Genomic DNA, 17,055 nt, shown 5'->3' on the forward strand with positions numbered 1-17,055 from the left:
ATAAATGCCTTTGATTTCTACCCTTAATCCCATAGTCTTCTGTTCTGGCAAATATCTTTTCCATTGGTACTCTGTCACATTCCTTCTCTAGATCTACAAGAAATACCTAAACATAATTGAAGGGTTTCTGGCAAAAAAACAACCAATGTCAAAAATATGAAATATTCAGATAGGTACAGTAAATAGACTGTCTAAATGTGTTCTGTGCTACAATGAAACCACGCAAAATTTTCATATATGTGTTAATAAGAAAAAACAGTTTGTTGAAGATTTTTGGCACTGAAAGTTTAAAATTATCCTCTTACAAAAATAAATATTCTGGCATTGGTTGTTTTTGCATGAAATTGTCTCAATAATATTCCTTACATTCAGTTTTAAAGCAACACAATTTGTCCTTACACGTGTATATATGTCAATGGCAATATTATCGTAGTTTATTCAACAAAACTATGCTTGTATTATGGATATTTGGTAGTTTTTCTTGCTTTTCTTTTATACCACATGTTATTGAAAATAAATAAAGAAAATAACACAATAATGTCATAGCTCAGTAGAACATTTTCACTCAGTGCATCCATCGCTGTTGTCATCTTTATCTACATCATTATCACCATCAGCAGTACATTCTGGGCTTTCTTCCAGCTGTGTGTAGAGCAATCTACCTTCTGGCTTCTGAAGAAATGCATGCAATTGGTTCAAATCCTGCAACTTTGCTGGTGGAAGGGGAATGGCACCTCCATATAATGCAGTTAGTTCTACACTGTGGGGAAACATGGCTTTCCTGTGAATGTTAGACATCATATTGGCCACAGTACGTATCCTATTTCAAAACAAAGGGGCAGTCATCTGCTATTTCCATCAAGCGAGGACTTCTGAGAGTCAGGGACAGTCGTGGTGTTTTAAGAAGTAGGAGCTACTGCAAATTTTAAATCATAAAATATGTCCTAGGTTAAAACGATGACATCAATTGGAGATGGTCTGCTGCGGCAACTACTTATTATTTCATCCCAGTCATTTTGTACTTCTGATGAAGTAGTTTCCTTTTTTCTCAATAAATGCAAAGTCATTATCAACTTACAGCGCAAACACAAGATGGTGGAAAATGTTATGTCCTGCAAGCAAAACCAACCAATGTCTTTTAAATACCTATGGTTATTCTTGCTAGAAACCCAACTGACATTGGTTATTTTGATGGAAGTACCAATATTCCACGCTCCTTTAAATCAGTGACTATGGTTTATTTTGTAGGATATGTAATATACATGGAGAGATGAGCATCCTGTTATTGCCCCCTTTTACCCTAGCTGAACCCAGTTGGTAAGCGAGAGATCCCAAGGGGGAACGTTCGTTCACTGGCTGACCTTATTTCAGAAGATCAACTACATTTAACTACTCTAATAGAGTTCAAAATCTCGTTCACACGTGTAACTAGTCTACCTTGCCACCATCAAGAAATGGAAATGTGGAAATATTGCAAATTTTAATAGAACAACTTGCCAGAGAAGAAAGATCACCTAGTTTCTACACAGGTGGATAGATATATTACAATAAAATATACTCAAATTTTATGATGAGGTTCGACTTCTGGTCGGCGGCTTCTTCATTCCGTCAGCTCCGTCACGTGCACCTCCCCAATGCTAGAATCGCCTTACATATTTAGCAATTCATGATGGCACAGGAGTTGACGTCGCACGATGTGAATGACGTTCCTCTTGATGTTACTAGAACCATTTTGAGGTTGACGACAATACTGATGACTTGAGTCTTCTACTCGTACAGGTTGAATTTTAGCTGTAACTAACACAATCAAATTAGAAAGTGCATGACTCAGTCGAAACTCCAGTGAAACATTGAATTTTACACTTAACTTATTTTTGAAGCTTGAAAATACACCACATGGCAATATTCAACTATTGTAAGTTGCAGAATAGGCTGCTGTCCATAAGAATTTTGCCTCGCTAAATAAAACGTAGTCCAGGTTGTAGTCAGCTGTCCGGAAGACGAAGTAATAAGAGGATAAGAGCATGTGTGCTCAAAGTCTTATAGTTTCTGGCTCGGGGGTGTGTCGTTTTTCTGAGGAAGGTTATTGGTCCATAAGTGTCACATTTTATTGGCTGAGACTAATCTGGAATTTTGTAGAAGTAATCGCTCACCCCCTGCACACACACTGAGCATGCCTCGAGAAATCTGTTGGCCACGTGACCTTCCCCTTGCTGTGATCGACGTGCTCGGTGATCAATACTTCACTCTTGCTAGGAACTTGCCAATCCAGTTTATTACACACTGAAAATAGCTCGCTGATGACCAAAATCTCACCCTTGTTTTCTAATAAAATGTTCGAGACCTGATTGTAGATTTATGCTTTAAATTCACCAAATTTGATGGGGACAGTTATTCCCATTCTACTAATATCTCATTTTTGGTATTTTTTGCTAGAAACCATTCAGTTGTCTATTCCTCTTATAGCATTTTACAATTACTTGGCGTGTTCTGAAAATCTAAACCTGACAGCCTCTCTGTGATCTGAAACCACACTGGTTTTCATCCAACTTACTCTCAACCACTGGTCGTAACCCCCCCTTTTCCTTCCGAAATGCCAGTGAACACCTTGCCTAGTATACTGATCAATGAAATACCTCAACAGTAGCTGCATTCCTTCCTGTTCTCGAGCTTATAGATAGGCGCAATTACTGCTTTCCTCCAATCAAAAAGTACATTCTATGTTAACTGTATTACTCCATGAAGCCATTTCAGGTCTGATTTCATCTACTCCTGCTGCTTTATGACAATGGAGTTTGTTTAGTATCCTTTACCCTTCCTCAAGCATAATTTCACCAACATCATTGTCCCCTCCCCATGAGCTTGGTTGTTTACGATGTCACCAGAATAATTTAGTTTTATGTTAGGAAGATTTTGTAGATATTCCTTCCACCTGTCCATTTCTTTGAATTTGCTGACAAGTGAAGGACATAAAACTCCTGTAACATTGACAAGACACTTCTTAGTGAATACACCTTCAGAAAACAGCTTTCCATATCTGGTTGGTTATCTTTAAACCCACATTTTAGCTAGCCTGGAGTAATGCTGATTTGTTTTGCATTTCCTCCTGTAATGGTAAAAAAAATAGAGATTAGTAATCACACTTTGTGAAAATTAAACACAGTAATGAAAACTAAAATATAAATAAAAATATACTATATATGTAAAAGAAAACAATGGGATGTTATTAAACTTCCTCTTTCTTTTGCCTCATACAGCTTCTCGAAAAAGAAAGTAAGAGGAATTTGCCCATACCATGCAAATAATATTTATTTCTAAAAATTTTTGCAGATGCACGTAACATACAAACTAATAATATATATTAATAAAATGTATTTAAAAAAGGAGTAAGATTTGTTAGGATTATTTGTAATCGATAAATAAGCAGATTACATTTTCAGCGGCATCTTTGAGTATTTCTTCATTAGCATTGAGCTCTCTGATTTACTCTTCTTTCTTCAACAAGTATGGCATCATGGTCATTCTTGTGAACAGCACTATAATGGAGTTCTATCTTAAACTTTTGATAACTCACCATTATCCATTTTCTTTGTTTGAAACAAAAAGAAAATGAACTGCAATTCCCATTCTTTCTTAAACTGCTGTGGTACAACCTTTACATTAGTCTTAATTTATTGAATAATTCCTTGTCCTTTCCTGGATCATTTTACCTTACTTGAGGTAGGGGGAGGGGGTGGTGATGAACACAAGCTGTATCGCCTTCAACATGCTGTTGATTCTGAGAAGAGAAAGAGATAGCAGAGAAGGCATTGGAAAGTAGTGATACAAAAGGACACTGTGTGCCTGTCCCAATCAGACATGCTACCAGGTAGATTTGGTATTAGGTTGCATGGTACTGAAAGTTGGTGGTAAGGGTCAGGAGAAAACCCCATTGGCAGAAAGAAAAAGATGTCTACACGTAAAACCTGGCAAGTTATACATAGCACATTTAAGGATGTGGGCTGCAAAAGTCCCGGTAACGATAGTTAGGAGCATGTGTGTGGCTATTTTTATTTACATCGCACTGACACAGATAGTTAGGAACAAGTATCATGCAAAAGTAATTCACAAGTTCCAAGCCAGTCCAGTTATTCTGGGGATCGGTCCTTCTAGGCACTGCTGTGGCTAACATAGGCCTTTGTGGCTACCAAGACCTGCTGTGAGAAATCCTAGGACCTGCTGCACATCCCGGTCTCCTTGGGGCCCTTGGTGTTTAGTCTCGAGGACCAGAGAACGTGGCCACACCTACCTACGATAGGACTTATGTGAGTGGTCAGGCACATGGCAATGCAGCTCTTTCCTCTCAGCATGTGTCATGGCCATGAACGCTGGGCAACTGCGATGAGAGGCAGGGTGGCCACCTCTTTGCAGTTGGCAGACACCAGAACCTCCCTGAGTTCTGTTCAAGCGGTATGATTTTGGTCACCAAAACAGCAGTTGTATTGTACCAGAAACCAACATTTAATCCCACCTCATACAGCAAAAACACTGTAAGAGCTGCTGAGCGGGACATTTAGATCTTGCCTGACTGCCGCTTCTTGTTCAGGTTCTCTCCTGGTTGGTCCCTTGTTTGACTGCCACCCTGGTTGCAGTTGTAAGTTGCAGTTGGGTGGGCCTCTTCTGGTGGACCGGCTTCTTCCCAGTGCTAGGGCAGTGTCTTCTTCCTGGTGATGATCACTGCTCAGTAGGGAGTGATGTCTCCGCAGTGAAAGAGGTGTTAGCAAGCTGTGACACCTGTGTTGCAGCCTCTAAATGACAGGGGCCATTCCCTTCCACTTCTGTGCTGCGTTTGTTTGTCCAGGGCTCCCTCCTGGATTGCATCCAGGTGATGGGCCCTTCCTGGGTGGCCTGTACAGGTAGTGAACATTCCTGGCTAGCTGCCTCGGCTTGCATCCACTTGGAGAAACAGGGTTGTAGGACCTGAGTCACACTGTTGCGACACCAAGGTGCATCCCCATCCACCTCTGTGATCATGTCCTTGGCCTCTGCTCTAGCTAAGGTGTGCAAGTCAGTACTTCCTTAGCCCCTTGTCCCTCTTGATGGTCTGTAAGTGTGCCACCTGAAACAATCTAGAAAGTTTGACCTTGGAGTCGAGACACTCCAGATCATGAGGCCAAATTATCAGACCTTCCTCAGTTAACTCATTTTTTTGTTGTCAGCATTTTGCCCCAGTATGCCAATTTGGGATTATCATTTGGTAACTATCACACCTGCCAAGATGCAACAGGCACTAAATTGTCAGAAAAAGGTAATGGCACAGAGTTTTCACACTGTAGTGCAGTGATGTCCAAAATGCTTCATAATATGTAAATAAGCAGTTAGCTGGAAACTGTATAATTTCCAATCAAGGACCAATTATATTGGAATTATGAATTTACCCATTCAGGACAATTGCTTCAAGGTCCCTGTGAGAATCAAAATCTCTATAATCTGATGGCCTAGTAGGCATCAATTTCTGTAGAAGAGACTAAGTTTCTCATAGTGCATTGACACTGCCTGAGACTCCAAGTAGCCTGTGCTCTCAAAACAAAACCAAAAAAAACCAGACCAAAAATATGCTGTTGGAATATATATTTTTTAAATGGTATATAATCTATATATATAAAGTAGCTTGTCCTGACTGACTGACTGACTGACTGACTGATTCATCATCGCCGAGCCAAAACTACTGGACGTAAAGAAATGAAATTTTGGGGATATATTCATATTAAGATGTAGGTGCTCGCTAAGAGAGGATTTTTGGATATTCCGTCGCTAAGGGGGTGAAAAGGGGGGTGAAATTTTAAAATGAGTGTGTTTATATCTCAAAACTTTAAAAGTTTAGAGATGTGAAAATTGGTCTTTAGAATCTTCTTTAAAAATAAGGAAACACGTATTTTTTTGTTTTCAGACAATCCCAATAGGAGGGGTGAAAAAGGGTGAAAAAGGGGTTGAATGCTTAATCAGGATACCGGTGCTTATATCTCAGAAACTGAAGATATTACAGACCTGAAAATTGGTACTTTTGATCTCTTTTAAAAATAAAGAAACACGTATTTTTTTGTTTTTGGAAAATCCAATTAATGGGAGGGTGAAAAGGGGGTGAATTTTCAAAATGAGTGAATCTATATCTCCAAACTTTTAAAGTTTGCAGATGTAAAAATTGGTATTTAGAATCTTCATTAAAAATAAAGAAACACGCATTTTTTCGTTTTCGGAAAATCGCAATAGGAATCGTGAAACGGGTGAAAAAGGGGTTGAATGCCTTTAATGAGGCTACTTATATCTCTGAACCTGAAGATATTACAGACCTGAAAATTGGTGTTTGGGATCTCTTTTAAAAATAAAGAAACACGTATTTTTTTGTTTTTGGAAAATCCAATTAATGGGGGGGTGAAAAGGGGGTGATTTTTTAAAATGAGTGTATCTATATCTCAAAACTTTTAAAGTGTATTGATATAAAAATTGGTATTTAGAATCTCCTTTAAAAATAAAGAAACACGTATTCTTTTGTTTTCGGAAAATCCCAATAGGAAGGGTGTAAAAGGGTGAATAATGGGTTGAATGCCTTTAATGAGGCTACTTATATTTCAGAACCTGAAGATATTACAGACCTGAAAATTGGTATTTGGGATCTACTTTAAAAGTAAAGAAACACGTATTTTTTCGTTTTTGGAAAATTCAAATATTGGGGGGTGGAAAAGGGGGGTGAATTTTTTAAAATGAGTGTGTCTACATCTTAAAACTTTAAAATTTACAGATGTAAAAATTGGTAGTTAGAATCTCCTTTAAAAATAAAGGAACACGTATTTTTTAGTTTCCTGTAAATCCCAATAGGAGGGGTGTAAAAGGGTGAAAAATGGGTTGAATGCCTTTAATGAGGATACTTATATTTCAGAACCTGAAGATATTACAGAACTGATAATTTGTATATGGGACCTCCTTTAAAAATAAAGAAACACGTATTTTTTATTTTTTTGGAAAATCCAATTAATGGCGGTTAAACAGGAGTGACAAATTGGGGTGAATTTTTTGAAAGGCTATATCTACAGAATATCTTGGAAACGTAAAATGTTAAAGACGTAAAAAGTGGGTGTTTGGTATCTTCTGTAAATGTAAAGAAACATAGGTGATTTGTTTTTGGAAACCCCTCTTAAGGGGAACTCAAAAGGGGTGAAATTTTAAAATGAGAATTTTTACAGTATATCTAAAAAAACTTAACATGTTACAGAAGTGAAAAATGGTATTTTTTATCTCTATTATACATAACGAATCGTGTATTTTTAGTTTTCGGAAATACCACTTGGGTGGTGGGGGGTGGGTAAAAGTGACTGAAAATGGTGTTGAATTATTTTAATTAGGCTACTGATATCTCAAGAATGAAGATGTTACAGACGTGAAATTTGATATTTGCAATCTGCTTTAAAAGTAAAGAAAGACGTATTCTCGGAAAATCCAATGAAGGGGCGGGGGGGGGGGGGGTGAAAGAATTGAAAATTTAATTGACTTAATTGTATGAGAATGCATACATCTAATAAAAACTAAAGTTGTTACAGACGTGAAAATTCGAATTTAGATCTCCTTTAAAAACAAAGATAAACGCGTTTCGGTGGGGAAACCATCTTGGAGGGTGGGAGTGTAAAGGAGTTGAATTCCTTTCATGGGGACACATAAATCAAAAACTGAAGAAGTTAGAGTCGTGATAATTGGTATTTAGAAGATCTTTTACTATTAAAGAAACAAGTATTTTTTGCGGGAAAATTCACTTGGTGGGGGGGGGGGAGAGTTGTGTGAAATGAAGTGAAAAAAGTAAATTATTTTTATGGGGATACTTATATCTCAAAACTGAAGGCAATAGACGTGAACATTGGTGTTTGGAATCTCCTTTAAACATAAAGAAACAAACCTTCTTTTAATTTTTTTTTTGGGGGGGGGGGGTGGCGGTAAATAAACGGCGGTGGGGTGTAGAAGGAGGTGAGACCAATTGATTTTACTTTTCTTAATGTACTTATAAGTATCCTCCGTTACTCAGGCGGCAGCGCGCCGGCCTCTCACAGCTGGGTTCCGTGGTTCAAATCCCGGTCACTCCATGTGACATTCGTGCTGGAAAAAACGGAGGCGGGACAGGTTTTTCTCCGGATACTCCGGTTTTCCCTGTCATCAGCCATTCCAGCAACACATAATAGTAATAATAATAATAATAATAATGTTCCGGACCGTCGTCAAATGTGCGGACCGCGCTGGAAACGGCTCCTGGACGGGTAATGACTAAGAATGCAGTCCGGCCGCGGGTTCAGTGCCGCCAAAGCACCCAATATGACACCACGCCGGATCTCCTGAAGGAATTTATACATATTAAAATGATTATAGGAAAAGATGGCAAAGATTTACGGACCCAACTGACCGGGAGGAATACCTGAGCCTAGACTGGAAAGGAAGATTGAAAAATGGGAGGAAACGTGCCGTAATCTAATAGAAAACGAGTCAGATCGGGAATTTTGGTGGATTCTCGCAGAAAACGAGTCAGATCGCGAATTTGGGCGGATTATATATCTAAAACAATAAGCATTCAATTATAAATTTCAGTATAATACCGTAGCGAAGCACGGGTATCTTGCTAGTCTATATATATAAAATAGCTTGTTCTGACTGACTGACGGATTCATCATCGCCGAGCCAAAACTACTGGACATAAAGAAATGAAATTTTGGGCATAGATTCATATTAAGATGTAGGTGCTCGCTAAGAAAGGATTTTTGGATATTCCTTCGCTAAGGGGGTGAAAAGGGGGTTGGAATTTTAAAATGAGTGTATCTATATCTCAAAACTTTGAAAGTTTACAGATGTAAAAATTGGTATTTAGAATCTCCTTTAAAAATAAGGAAATACGTATTTTTTTGTTTTCAGAAAATTCCAATAGGAGGGGTAAAAAAGGTAAAAAAGGGAGTTGAATGCCTTTAATCAGAATACCGGTACTTATATCTCAGAAACTGAAGATATTACAGACCTGAAAATTGGTACTTTTGATCTCTTTTAAAAATAAAGAAACACGTATTTTTTTGTTTTTGAAAAATCCAATTAATGGGAGGGTGAAAAGGGGGGTGAATTTTTAAAAACAGTGCATCTATATCTCAAAACTTTTAAAGTTTACAGATGTAAAAATAGGTATTTAGAATCTTCATTAAAAATAAAGAAACACGTATTTTTTTGTTTTCGGAAAATCCCAATAGGAGGGGTGAAAATGGATTGAATGCCTTTAATGAGGATACTTATATCTCAGAAACTGAAGACATTACAGGCCTGAAAATTGGTACCTTTGATCTCTTTTAAAAATAAAGAAACGCGTATTTTTTTGTTTTTGGAAAATCCAAATAATGGGGGTGAAAAGGGGGGTGAATTTTTAAAATGAGTGTATCTATATCTCAAAACTTTTAAAGTTTATAGATGTAAAAATATGGTATTTAGAATCTCCTTTAAAAATAAAGAAACACGTTTTTTTTTGTTTTCGGAAAATCCCGATAGGAAGGGTGGAAAAGGGTGAAAAAGAGGTTGAATGCCTTTAACGAGGCTACTTATATTTTCAGAACCTGAAGATATTACAGACCTGAAAATTGGTATTGGAGATCCACTTTAAAAATAAGGAAACACGTATATTTTCGTTTTTGAAAAATCCGGATAATGGGGGATGAAAAGGGGGGTGAATTTTTAAAATGATTGTGTCTATATCTTAAAACTTTAAAAGTTTACAGATGTAAAAATTGGTATTTAGAATCTCTTTTAAAAGTAAAGGAATAAGTATTTTTTCGTTTTCTGTAAATCCCAATAGGAGGGGTGTAAAAGGGTGAATAGTGGGTTGAATGCCTTTAATGAGGATACATATATCTCAGAAACTGAATATATTACAGAACTAAAAATTTGTATATGGGATCTCCTTTAAAGATAAAGAAACGCGTATTCTCGGAAAATCCAATGAAAGGGGGAGGGGAAAGAATTCTAAAATTAATTGACTTAATTGTATGAGAATACATACATCTAATAAAAACTAAAGTTGTTACGGACGTGAAAATTGGCATTTTGATCTCCTTTAAAAACAAAGAAATACGCGTTTTGTGGGGGAAACCATCTTGGGGGGCGGGAGTGGAAAGAAGTTGAATTCCTTTCATGAGGACACATAAATCAAAAACTGAAGAAGTTAGAGTTGTGATAATTGCTATTTAGAAGATCCTTTACTATTAAAGAAACAAGTATTTTTTGCCGGAAAATTCACTTAAGGGGGGGGGGGGAGAAGTGTGAAAGGAAGTAAAAAAATCGAATTATTTTTATGGGGATACTTATATCTCAAAACTCAAGGTAATAGACGTGAACATTGGGGTTTGGAATCTCCTTTAAACATAAAGAAACACTCCTTCTTTTAATTTTTTTTTGGGGGGGGGGTAAATAAACTTAACGGCGGTGGGGTGTAAAAGGAGGTGAGACCAATTGCTGTTCATAATGTACTTATAAGGAGCCTCCGTTGCTCAGGCGGCTGCGCGCCGGCCTCTCACAGCTGGGTTCCGTGTTTCAAATCCCGGTCACTCCATGTGACATTCGTGCTGGACAAAACGGAGGCGGGACAGGTTTTTCTCCGGATACTTCGCTTTTCCCTATCATCATTCATTCCAGCAACACTGTCCAATATTTCATTTCATTTGTCATTCATCGATCATTGCCCCAGAGGAGTGCTTCGGCAGCCGGCACAATTCCTACTGTCGCCGCTAGATGGGGCTTTATTCATTCCATTCCTGACCCTGTCGAATGACTGGAAACAGGCTGTATATTTTCGATGTACTTATTCTGATCATAAACCGATCTTTTTAATCTTTCCTGGGTTCGTTTTCAACAGCCAACTTTTCCTTCGGAGAACGTTCTTATATTACAGTAGATTCTCCTGGCATATGAATAAAAATTTAAACACATTTGAAATAAACGATAGGAATGAGATTGACCGTCCAATTGTTCACCTCTATAATAAGGTCAATAATGCACGGAAGTATGTCATTCGTATCGCCAGAAATCCCGCACACTTGCCTACGCGCGACATTGGTGCTGGTCACATTCTCAACAATAACAATGGCAGCAGATGTAATTTACCGCCAAGTAGCGGTCTTGCATCTTGCTGTGGGGTCCAGAACATCTATAATAATAATAATAATAATAATAATAATAATAATAATAATAATAATAATAATAATAATAATAATAATAATAATAATAATAATGTTGTGGACCGTTGTCAAATGTGCGGACCGCGGTGGAAACGGGTCCTGGACGGGTAATGACTAAGAATGCAGTCTGGCCGCGGGTTCAGTACCGCCAAGGCACCCAAGACGACACCACGCCGGATCTCCTGAAGGATTTGTTCCATATTAAAAATGCTTATAAGAAAAGATGGCAAAGATTTAGGGACCCAACTGACAGGGTGGAATACCTGGACCTAGCCTGGGAAGTACGAAATCGATTGCTGGAAATATTGAAAAATGGGAGGAAACTTGCCATAATCTATTAGAAAACGAGTCAGATCGCGAATTTTGGCGGATTCTCGCAGAAAACGATTCAGATCGCGAATTTCGACTGATTATGTATCTAAAACAACAGTCAATTATAAATTTCAGTATAATACCGTATCAAAGCACGGGTATCTTGCTAGTGTTATAATAAATGTATAAAAATAATCCATATATCCCCATTGTAACTGCAAGAAATAAAATAAAGTTGAAAAACCCACATCTCTTGGCCAGAGAGCCAGGGTGGGAAAGGAAAACTTGTGGTGATGATGATGATGATAATGATGATGATAGCCTGTGCAGTAGTGTCCTCTACAATCATCCAATGGTTTTCTACACCATAACTCAGACACACAGGGCATTCCCTATTAAAAACGTGTTCTGACTAGGTGGACAGAAGAAAATCCACGAGGTATCATCTCAGGGTAAGCCCATCATCAGCACAGCAATATCATATCTCTTCAGTCTTCAGTAAGATCAATCACCATTATGTATCGCTATTCACTTTATAGTGCTGTTACCACTACAGCAATAGTTAGACCACCACAACCACCACCACCACCACCACCACCGACTTTAGTCAAACAGCCAAAGCAGCTTACCACTTGGCCGTAATTTCTAGTTTTACAGCTCCTGACTACCAGGCCAGATTTCTTCCCGTGATACCAGCTCCACAATGGAACAACACTAAGAGTTCAATTTCAGTTTAAGAGGTTTTCTCAGCAGTTTGCTCCGGAAGAAGAACAAGTTCCATGGCACCTTGCTTTGGACCCAGAACCTGCACCATAGAAAGATATTAAAGATGATCTGCCACCGTCTATGGATGTCATCAGTCAACACATTCCTCCCAATTCTACCCCCACCACCGCCCCCACCACCGCCCCCACCACCGCCGCCACCACCACCACCACCACCACCACCACCCCCTCTCAGCTCACATTTTCATCAGTATCCGGCACAAGACGTCTCATTAATTATTCCCGTTTGCTCCAACCTTCCCTTTCAGGAATTCATTCATTTCTACTCTCCAACCCTGCCCCCGAGTTACAATCTCCCCACGCTATTTTTTACATCCTACTCTGATTTAATATGCACTGTGAAGATATAGCAGACATCCGATGAATAACATCTGGAGTCATCATTCAAGTTAATAGAGATACTGAAGCCACTCAACTCACAACTACAATAGGAGCTCACCAACTTGGATCAAGTACCCCTTTTCAACTACTCCCAGCCCTACCCATCTCAGCGAAGGAGCTAATGAAAATATTTCTAATCAGTACTATGTTACTTAAACTTTAGAACTTCATACATGAATGTAAAAATACATATAAAAATCTTTGTGATTAACTTTTATAAATGTACATGTCAAGAAACTTCTTGTAAATAAGAATAAGATAAAATGAAGTTGTAAACACCTTATCTAAGAAACCACACGCCCTCCCATTTCCTCCTTTTTCACATCTTTTACCCAGGTCCTTCCTCCATCACATCTCCCCAACCCGCCTACATCTCTTAGCCAGAGAGAAGGCGTAACCTTCTAAGTGGCCCGTATCACCCCTTCAGGGTGGGGAATGGAAACCCTTGTTAGTCAGCCCCCACTATATGCACTAGCTATAAATCTTGGTAGGTGTGCTAATTACCAACATAAAAAAATTAAAATGAAAAAATGCTAGTTACCAATTTATTGATGAGCCTAAATTGGCTCACTGGGGTAAAATGCTGACAACCAAGAATGAGTTCACTTGAAAATATATAACTTCAAATAATGGATCAATAATATTGTAATTAGAACAGTCTGTCCCACTCACACCAACTCCTTACTTAGTACTCTCTTTTCCCCTTCATTGTCAACACTATTTCACAGTGCACCTGCACATGTAGGCCTATACACCTGTGCTGATTTACATACTATGAAGCATTTTGGATGTCACTGCATTACAATGTGACTTTAACAAAGCTGAAATCTCTTTGTCATTTTTTCTAACAATTCAGTGCTAATGACCTTACCAGTGCCGGCAGTTAGTATCTTAATGTCGGACCGTAACAGTAAAGACAAACTTTGCATCTGCCATTGAACTGAGGACATAAAACAAAGAGTTTATCTAATTATTTGACCTTTGTTTAGTAAGTCCATGAGAGCTTTCAACTTCAAGTGAAATACATTACACAGGGACATTCTTTATCTATGCACGGGATTGTCACTTGCCTGGTCACCAGTGCTGCGAGCCTTTCTCCCACCAAGCACTTCGTTATAATCAATAATTTGTTCCAGATACATAATTTTAATAATAATATACGGTACATGCTATATTACTATCTTACCTGAATATTGAATATGGAGTGTTTTTGTGTAAATTAGTAGTGCCAGGCAGATCACATTTCAAATGTCTTATAATGCAACCTCATGGGAGTATAATTTCCTCCTTTTTCTTTACCCAGATTTGGTGCATACTCATCAGAGAAAGTGTATCCTGCAGAGATGGTGTCGAGGGTGATAGAGTATGCAAGACTACGTGGTATACGTGTATTACTGGAGTTTGATGCGCCCTCACATGCTGGAAATGGCTGGCAGTGGGGTGAGTCTGAATCACTTGGCTCACTGGCAGTCTGTGTGAACCAACAACCATGGAGACACTTCTGTATCCAACCTCCATGTGGACAACTGAACCCAACCAACCCTGAACTCTACAATGTATTGAAAGATCTATATACAGATCTGGTGTCACTGATCCCACCTGATGAGATAATCCATATGGGAGGAGACGAGGTAATGCTCATATCTTTGTGCTTTGTGGTAGTTGGTATTCTCATAGCCTTATTTATACAGTTTAACTTGAATCAATCAGTATTTAAGCCTTGGCCACTCAGGTGGAAACTCAATAGCTAAACATTATAATGATCACATCCCCCAAAAAAATTCTTTATGACTGTGGACAAGGAATTAAGTGCATAAACTGAGGAGAAAGGTTATACTAAAAACTATTTATAACTACAATATTTCAACTATTACAGTCAATTAGGGAAAAGTTCTCACCAGAATGTGAAGTTATTTTAGAATCATTTCATAATGTTGTAGACATCCTCCTCCCTGGTGTAACAGTTAGGACTATTAGCTGCCATCCTTGTAGGGAAGAGTTTGATTCCTGGTACTACCAGAAATTAAAGATTGACAGAAGGGCATTGATTCCCATAGGGAACCTGAAGTATTTGTCCTGAATGAGTAAATTTATAATACCAATATAATTGTTGCGTTATTGGACATTATAAATTTTCCAGCTGACTTATTCCTGGTTGCCAGCATTTTGCGCCAGTGTGCTAAGTTGGGCTCATCAGTAGGTGTGTTATTTACCAACTGATGAGCCCAACTTAGCACACTGGGACAAAACACTGGCAACCAGGAATGAGTTAGCTGGAAAATTTACAATGTCCAATAACGCAACAATTATATTGGGCTTATATGTGGTTAGGAACGGTACATGCAGCACATCTCCATTGGAGGTGTACTTGAAAAGAGTTGCCCTGCCCTCAGATCAGGACACAAATTTACATTTTGCTTACACCATGCTTGAGGTAAAAATGACATTAAATTTTAAAAGGACATTATGAGAATTTCTTAAATAGTGTTTTTAAATTAATTTTCTCTAGAAATCATCAAACTTACTTCTAAGAATTTTATACTTTGATACTTCATAACACATCAGCAGTTATTGTTTATAGTAGTAACCTTCCTACATTGCAGTTGTCTAGTCCTGAATGATGACTGTTTAACTGATCCTCAACTCATATTTCCAATCTTTAGAAAATTGATTCTAATTAAACTTCAGCTGACCTTCATAGAGATCAGATATGCTAGGGGCAATATCCAGTGGAACATTGGGTTCAAAGAAGACCAATTGAACCATGGCCTACAAGGAGTTTCACAGCAGTCTGTTCTGGATTCTTTGATAATAATCAATTCACTCCTGGAAATTTAAAAAACCCCATGGCACTACAGCCCTGAAGGGCCTTGGCTACCAAGCGACCGCTACTCAGCCCAAAAGCCTGCAGATTATGAAGTGTAGTGTGGTCAACACGACAAATTCTCTCAGCCGTTATTCTTGACTTTCTAGACCGGCGCCGCTATCTTACCGTCAGATAGCTCCTCAATTCCAATCACGTAGGCTGAGTGGACCTCGAACCAGCCCTCAGATCCAGGTAAAAGTCCCTGACCTGGCTGGGAATTGAACCTGGGGCCTTCGAGTAAGAGGCAGGCACACTACCATTACACCATGCGGCCGGCTACTCCTGAAAATTAGCATTCACAAACTTCCTGACATTTCCAAACTGAGGAACAGCATTATCTTGTTTCAAGACAAAGTTCTATGTTGAAAGTTCAACTGTTCTCGCTCAAAGAAATATGGTTCAATTGTCCAGGTTTCCTGAATACCACTCCTTACAGTGACCACTAATTTTCATCTCCCTTTTCATAATTTGCTATAGAATACTCTCACCTCAATAAATCTACGTCATGCTTCTTCTGTCAACTAATCTATCATTCATTCATTCATGCTCTAAAAGTCTAAGCCTTGTCACTGCAACCACAGAGTTCTGTCTTGAGTAGTTTGATTTAGGTCGAAATAAGAGCTACAGATCATTCTGGTGGCTAAGATTTTGAAATAGGATTCTGCTTCTCTTGGTGACAACTTTTCCTTCACAGGTGTTGCAAAAGAAGTTGTCATGTCTGTAAATGTGACCGATGGATTTTGCCTTCCGTCTTTCAATCTCTTTAATGAGTCTTCTTTTTTTTTTTTTCACCTATTTCTTGGAGGGTGTTTCTTTTCTTCTGAGTACAACTTGTGCAGGTCATTTTCCATAACATCTCCATTACTTCCAATCTCTGTCCTTTGTACCCATATGTAAGAAGTATACTCCAGAAGTATACTCTTCACAAATGCCTTCCTTGTTCCTAAGTTTATGAATGCTTAGTAAATGTTTTTTGGTTTGGAAGGCTTAGCCATGGCTGTTCTTTTCTTCACCTCATGGATACTTATGTTGTCATTGGTGACAGTGGCTCCCAGGTAACAAACTTGGATCATCCGCTCAACTTCTTTTATTTGAGTCTCAGGTCTTTGGGTGGCTTTGCTTATAACCATTGTCTTTGTCTTTTAGTACTTATTTTGAAGTTCCACTTGGAGAGAATTTCAGCCAATACTCTTGCACAGTCAGCAACTACTGCAATGTACATGTTTTCCATCAATTTTCATTCCAGCTGGTTTTGTTGTCATCGTTTCTATTGCCTCCTCTACCTACACATTGAATAAAGGTGAAAGCAGGCAGCCCTGTCTTACACCCTTCCTTATTTTTGCAGCTGCATTGCTTCCATTTTCTTCAATTTCAGTTTGCTGTGATCTGTACAGATTCAGTATAAGCAACAAGTTCTACCTACTGTTTATATGGTTTGAAAAATGAAGTTTCCAGTCTACCTTGAAGGTCACATGTCCTTATATTCCTG

General features: G+C 38.5%; 1 protein-coding gene across 2 annotated transcripts in view; it reads left to right on the top strand.

Moving 5' to 3' along the window:
* Positions 1-17,055, top strand: part of LOC136867333 (chitooligosaccharidolytic beta-N-acetylglucosaminidase) — a 317,860-nt gene that overhangs the window by 275,796 nt on the left and 25,009 nt on the right. For both annotated transcript variants that reach the window (XM_067144497.2, XM_067144505.2), the window contains exon 5: positions 14,004-14,331. In XM_067144497.2, coding sequence (XP_067000598.2) covers positions 14,004-14,331 — 328 coding nt within the window. The remainder of the gene's footprint in view (positions 1-14,003; positions 14,332-17,055) is intronic.

The sequence above is a fragment of the Anabrus simplex genome, chromosome 1, assembly GCF_040414725.1.
Source record: "Anabrus simplex isolate iqAnaSimp1 chromosome 1, ASM4041472v1, whole genome shotgun sequence".
NCBI lineage: Eukaryota > Metazoa > Arthropoda > Insecta > Orthoptera > Tettigoniidae > Anabrus > Anabrus simplex.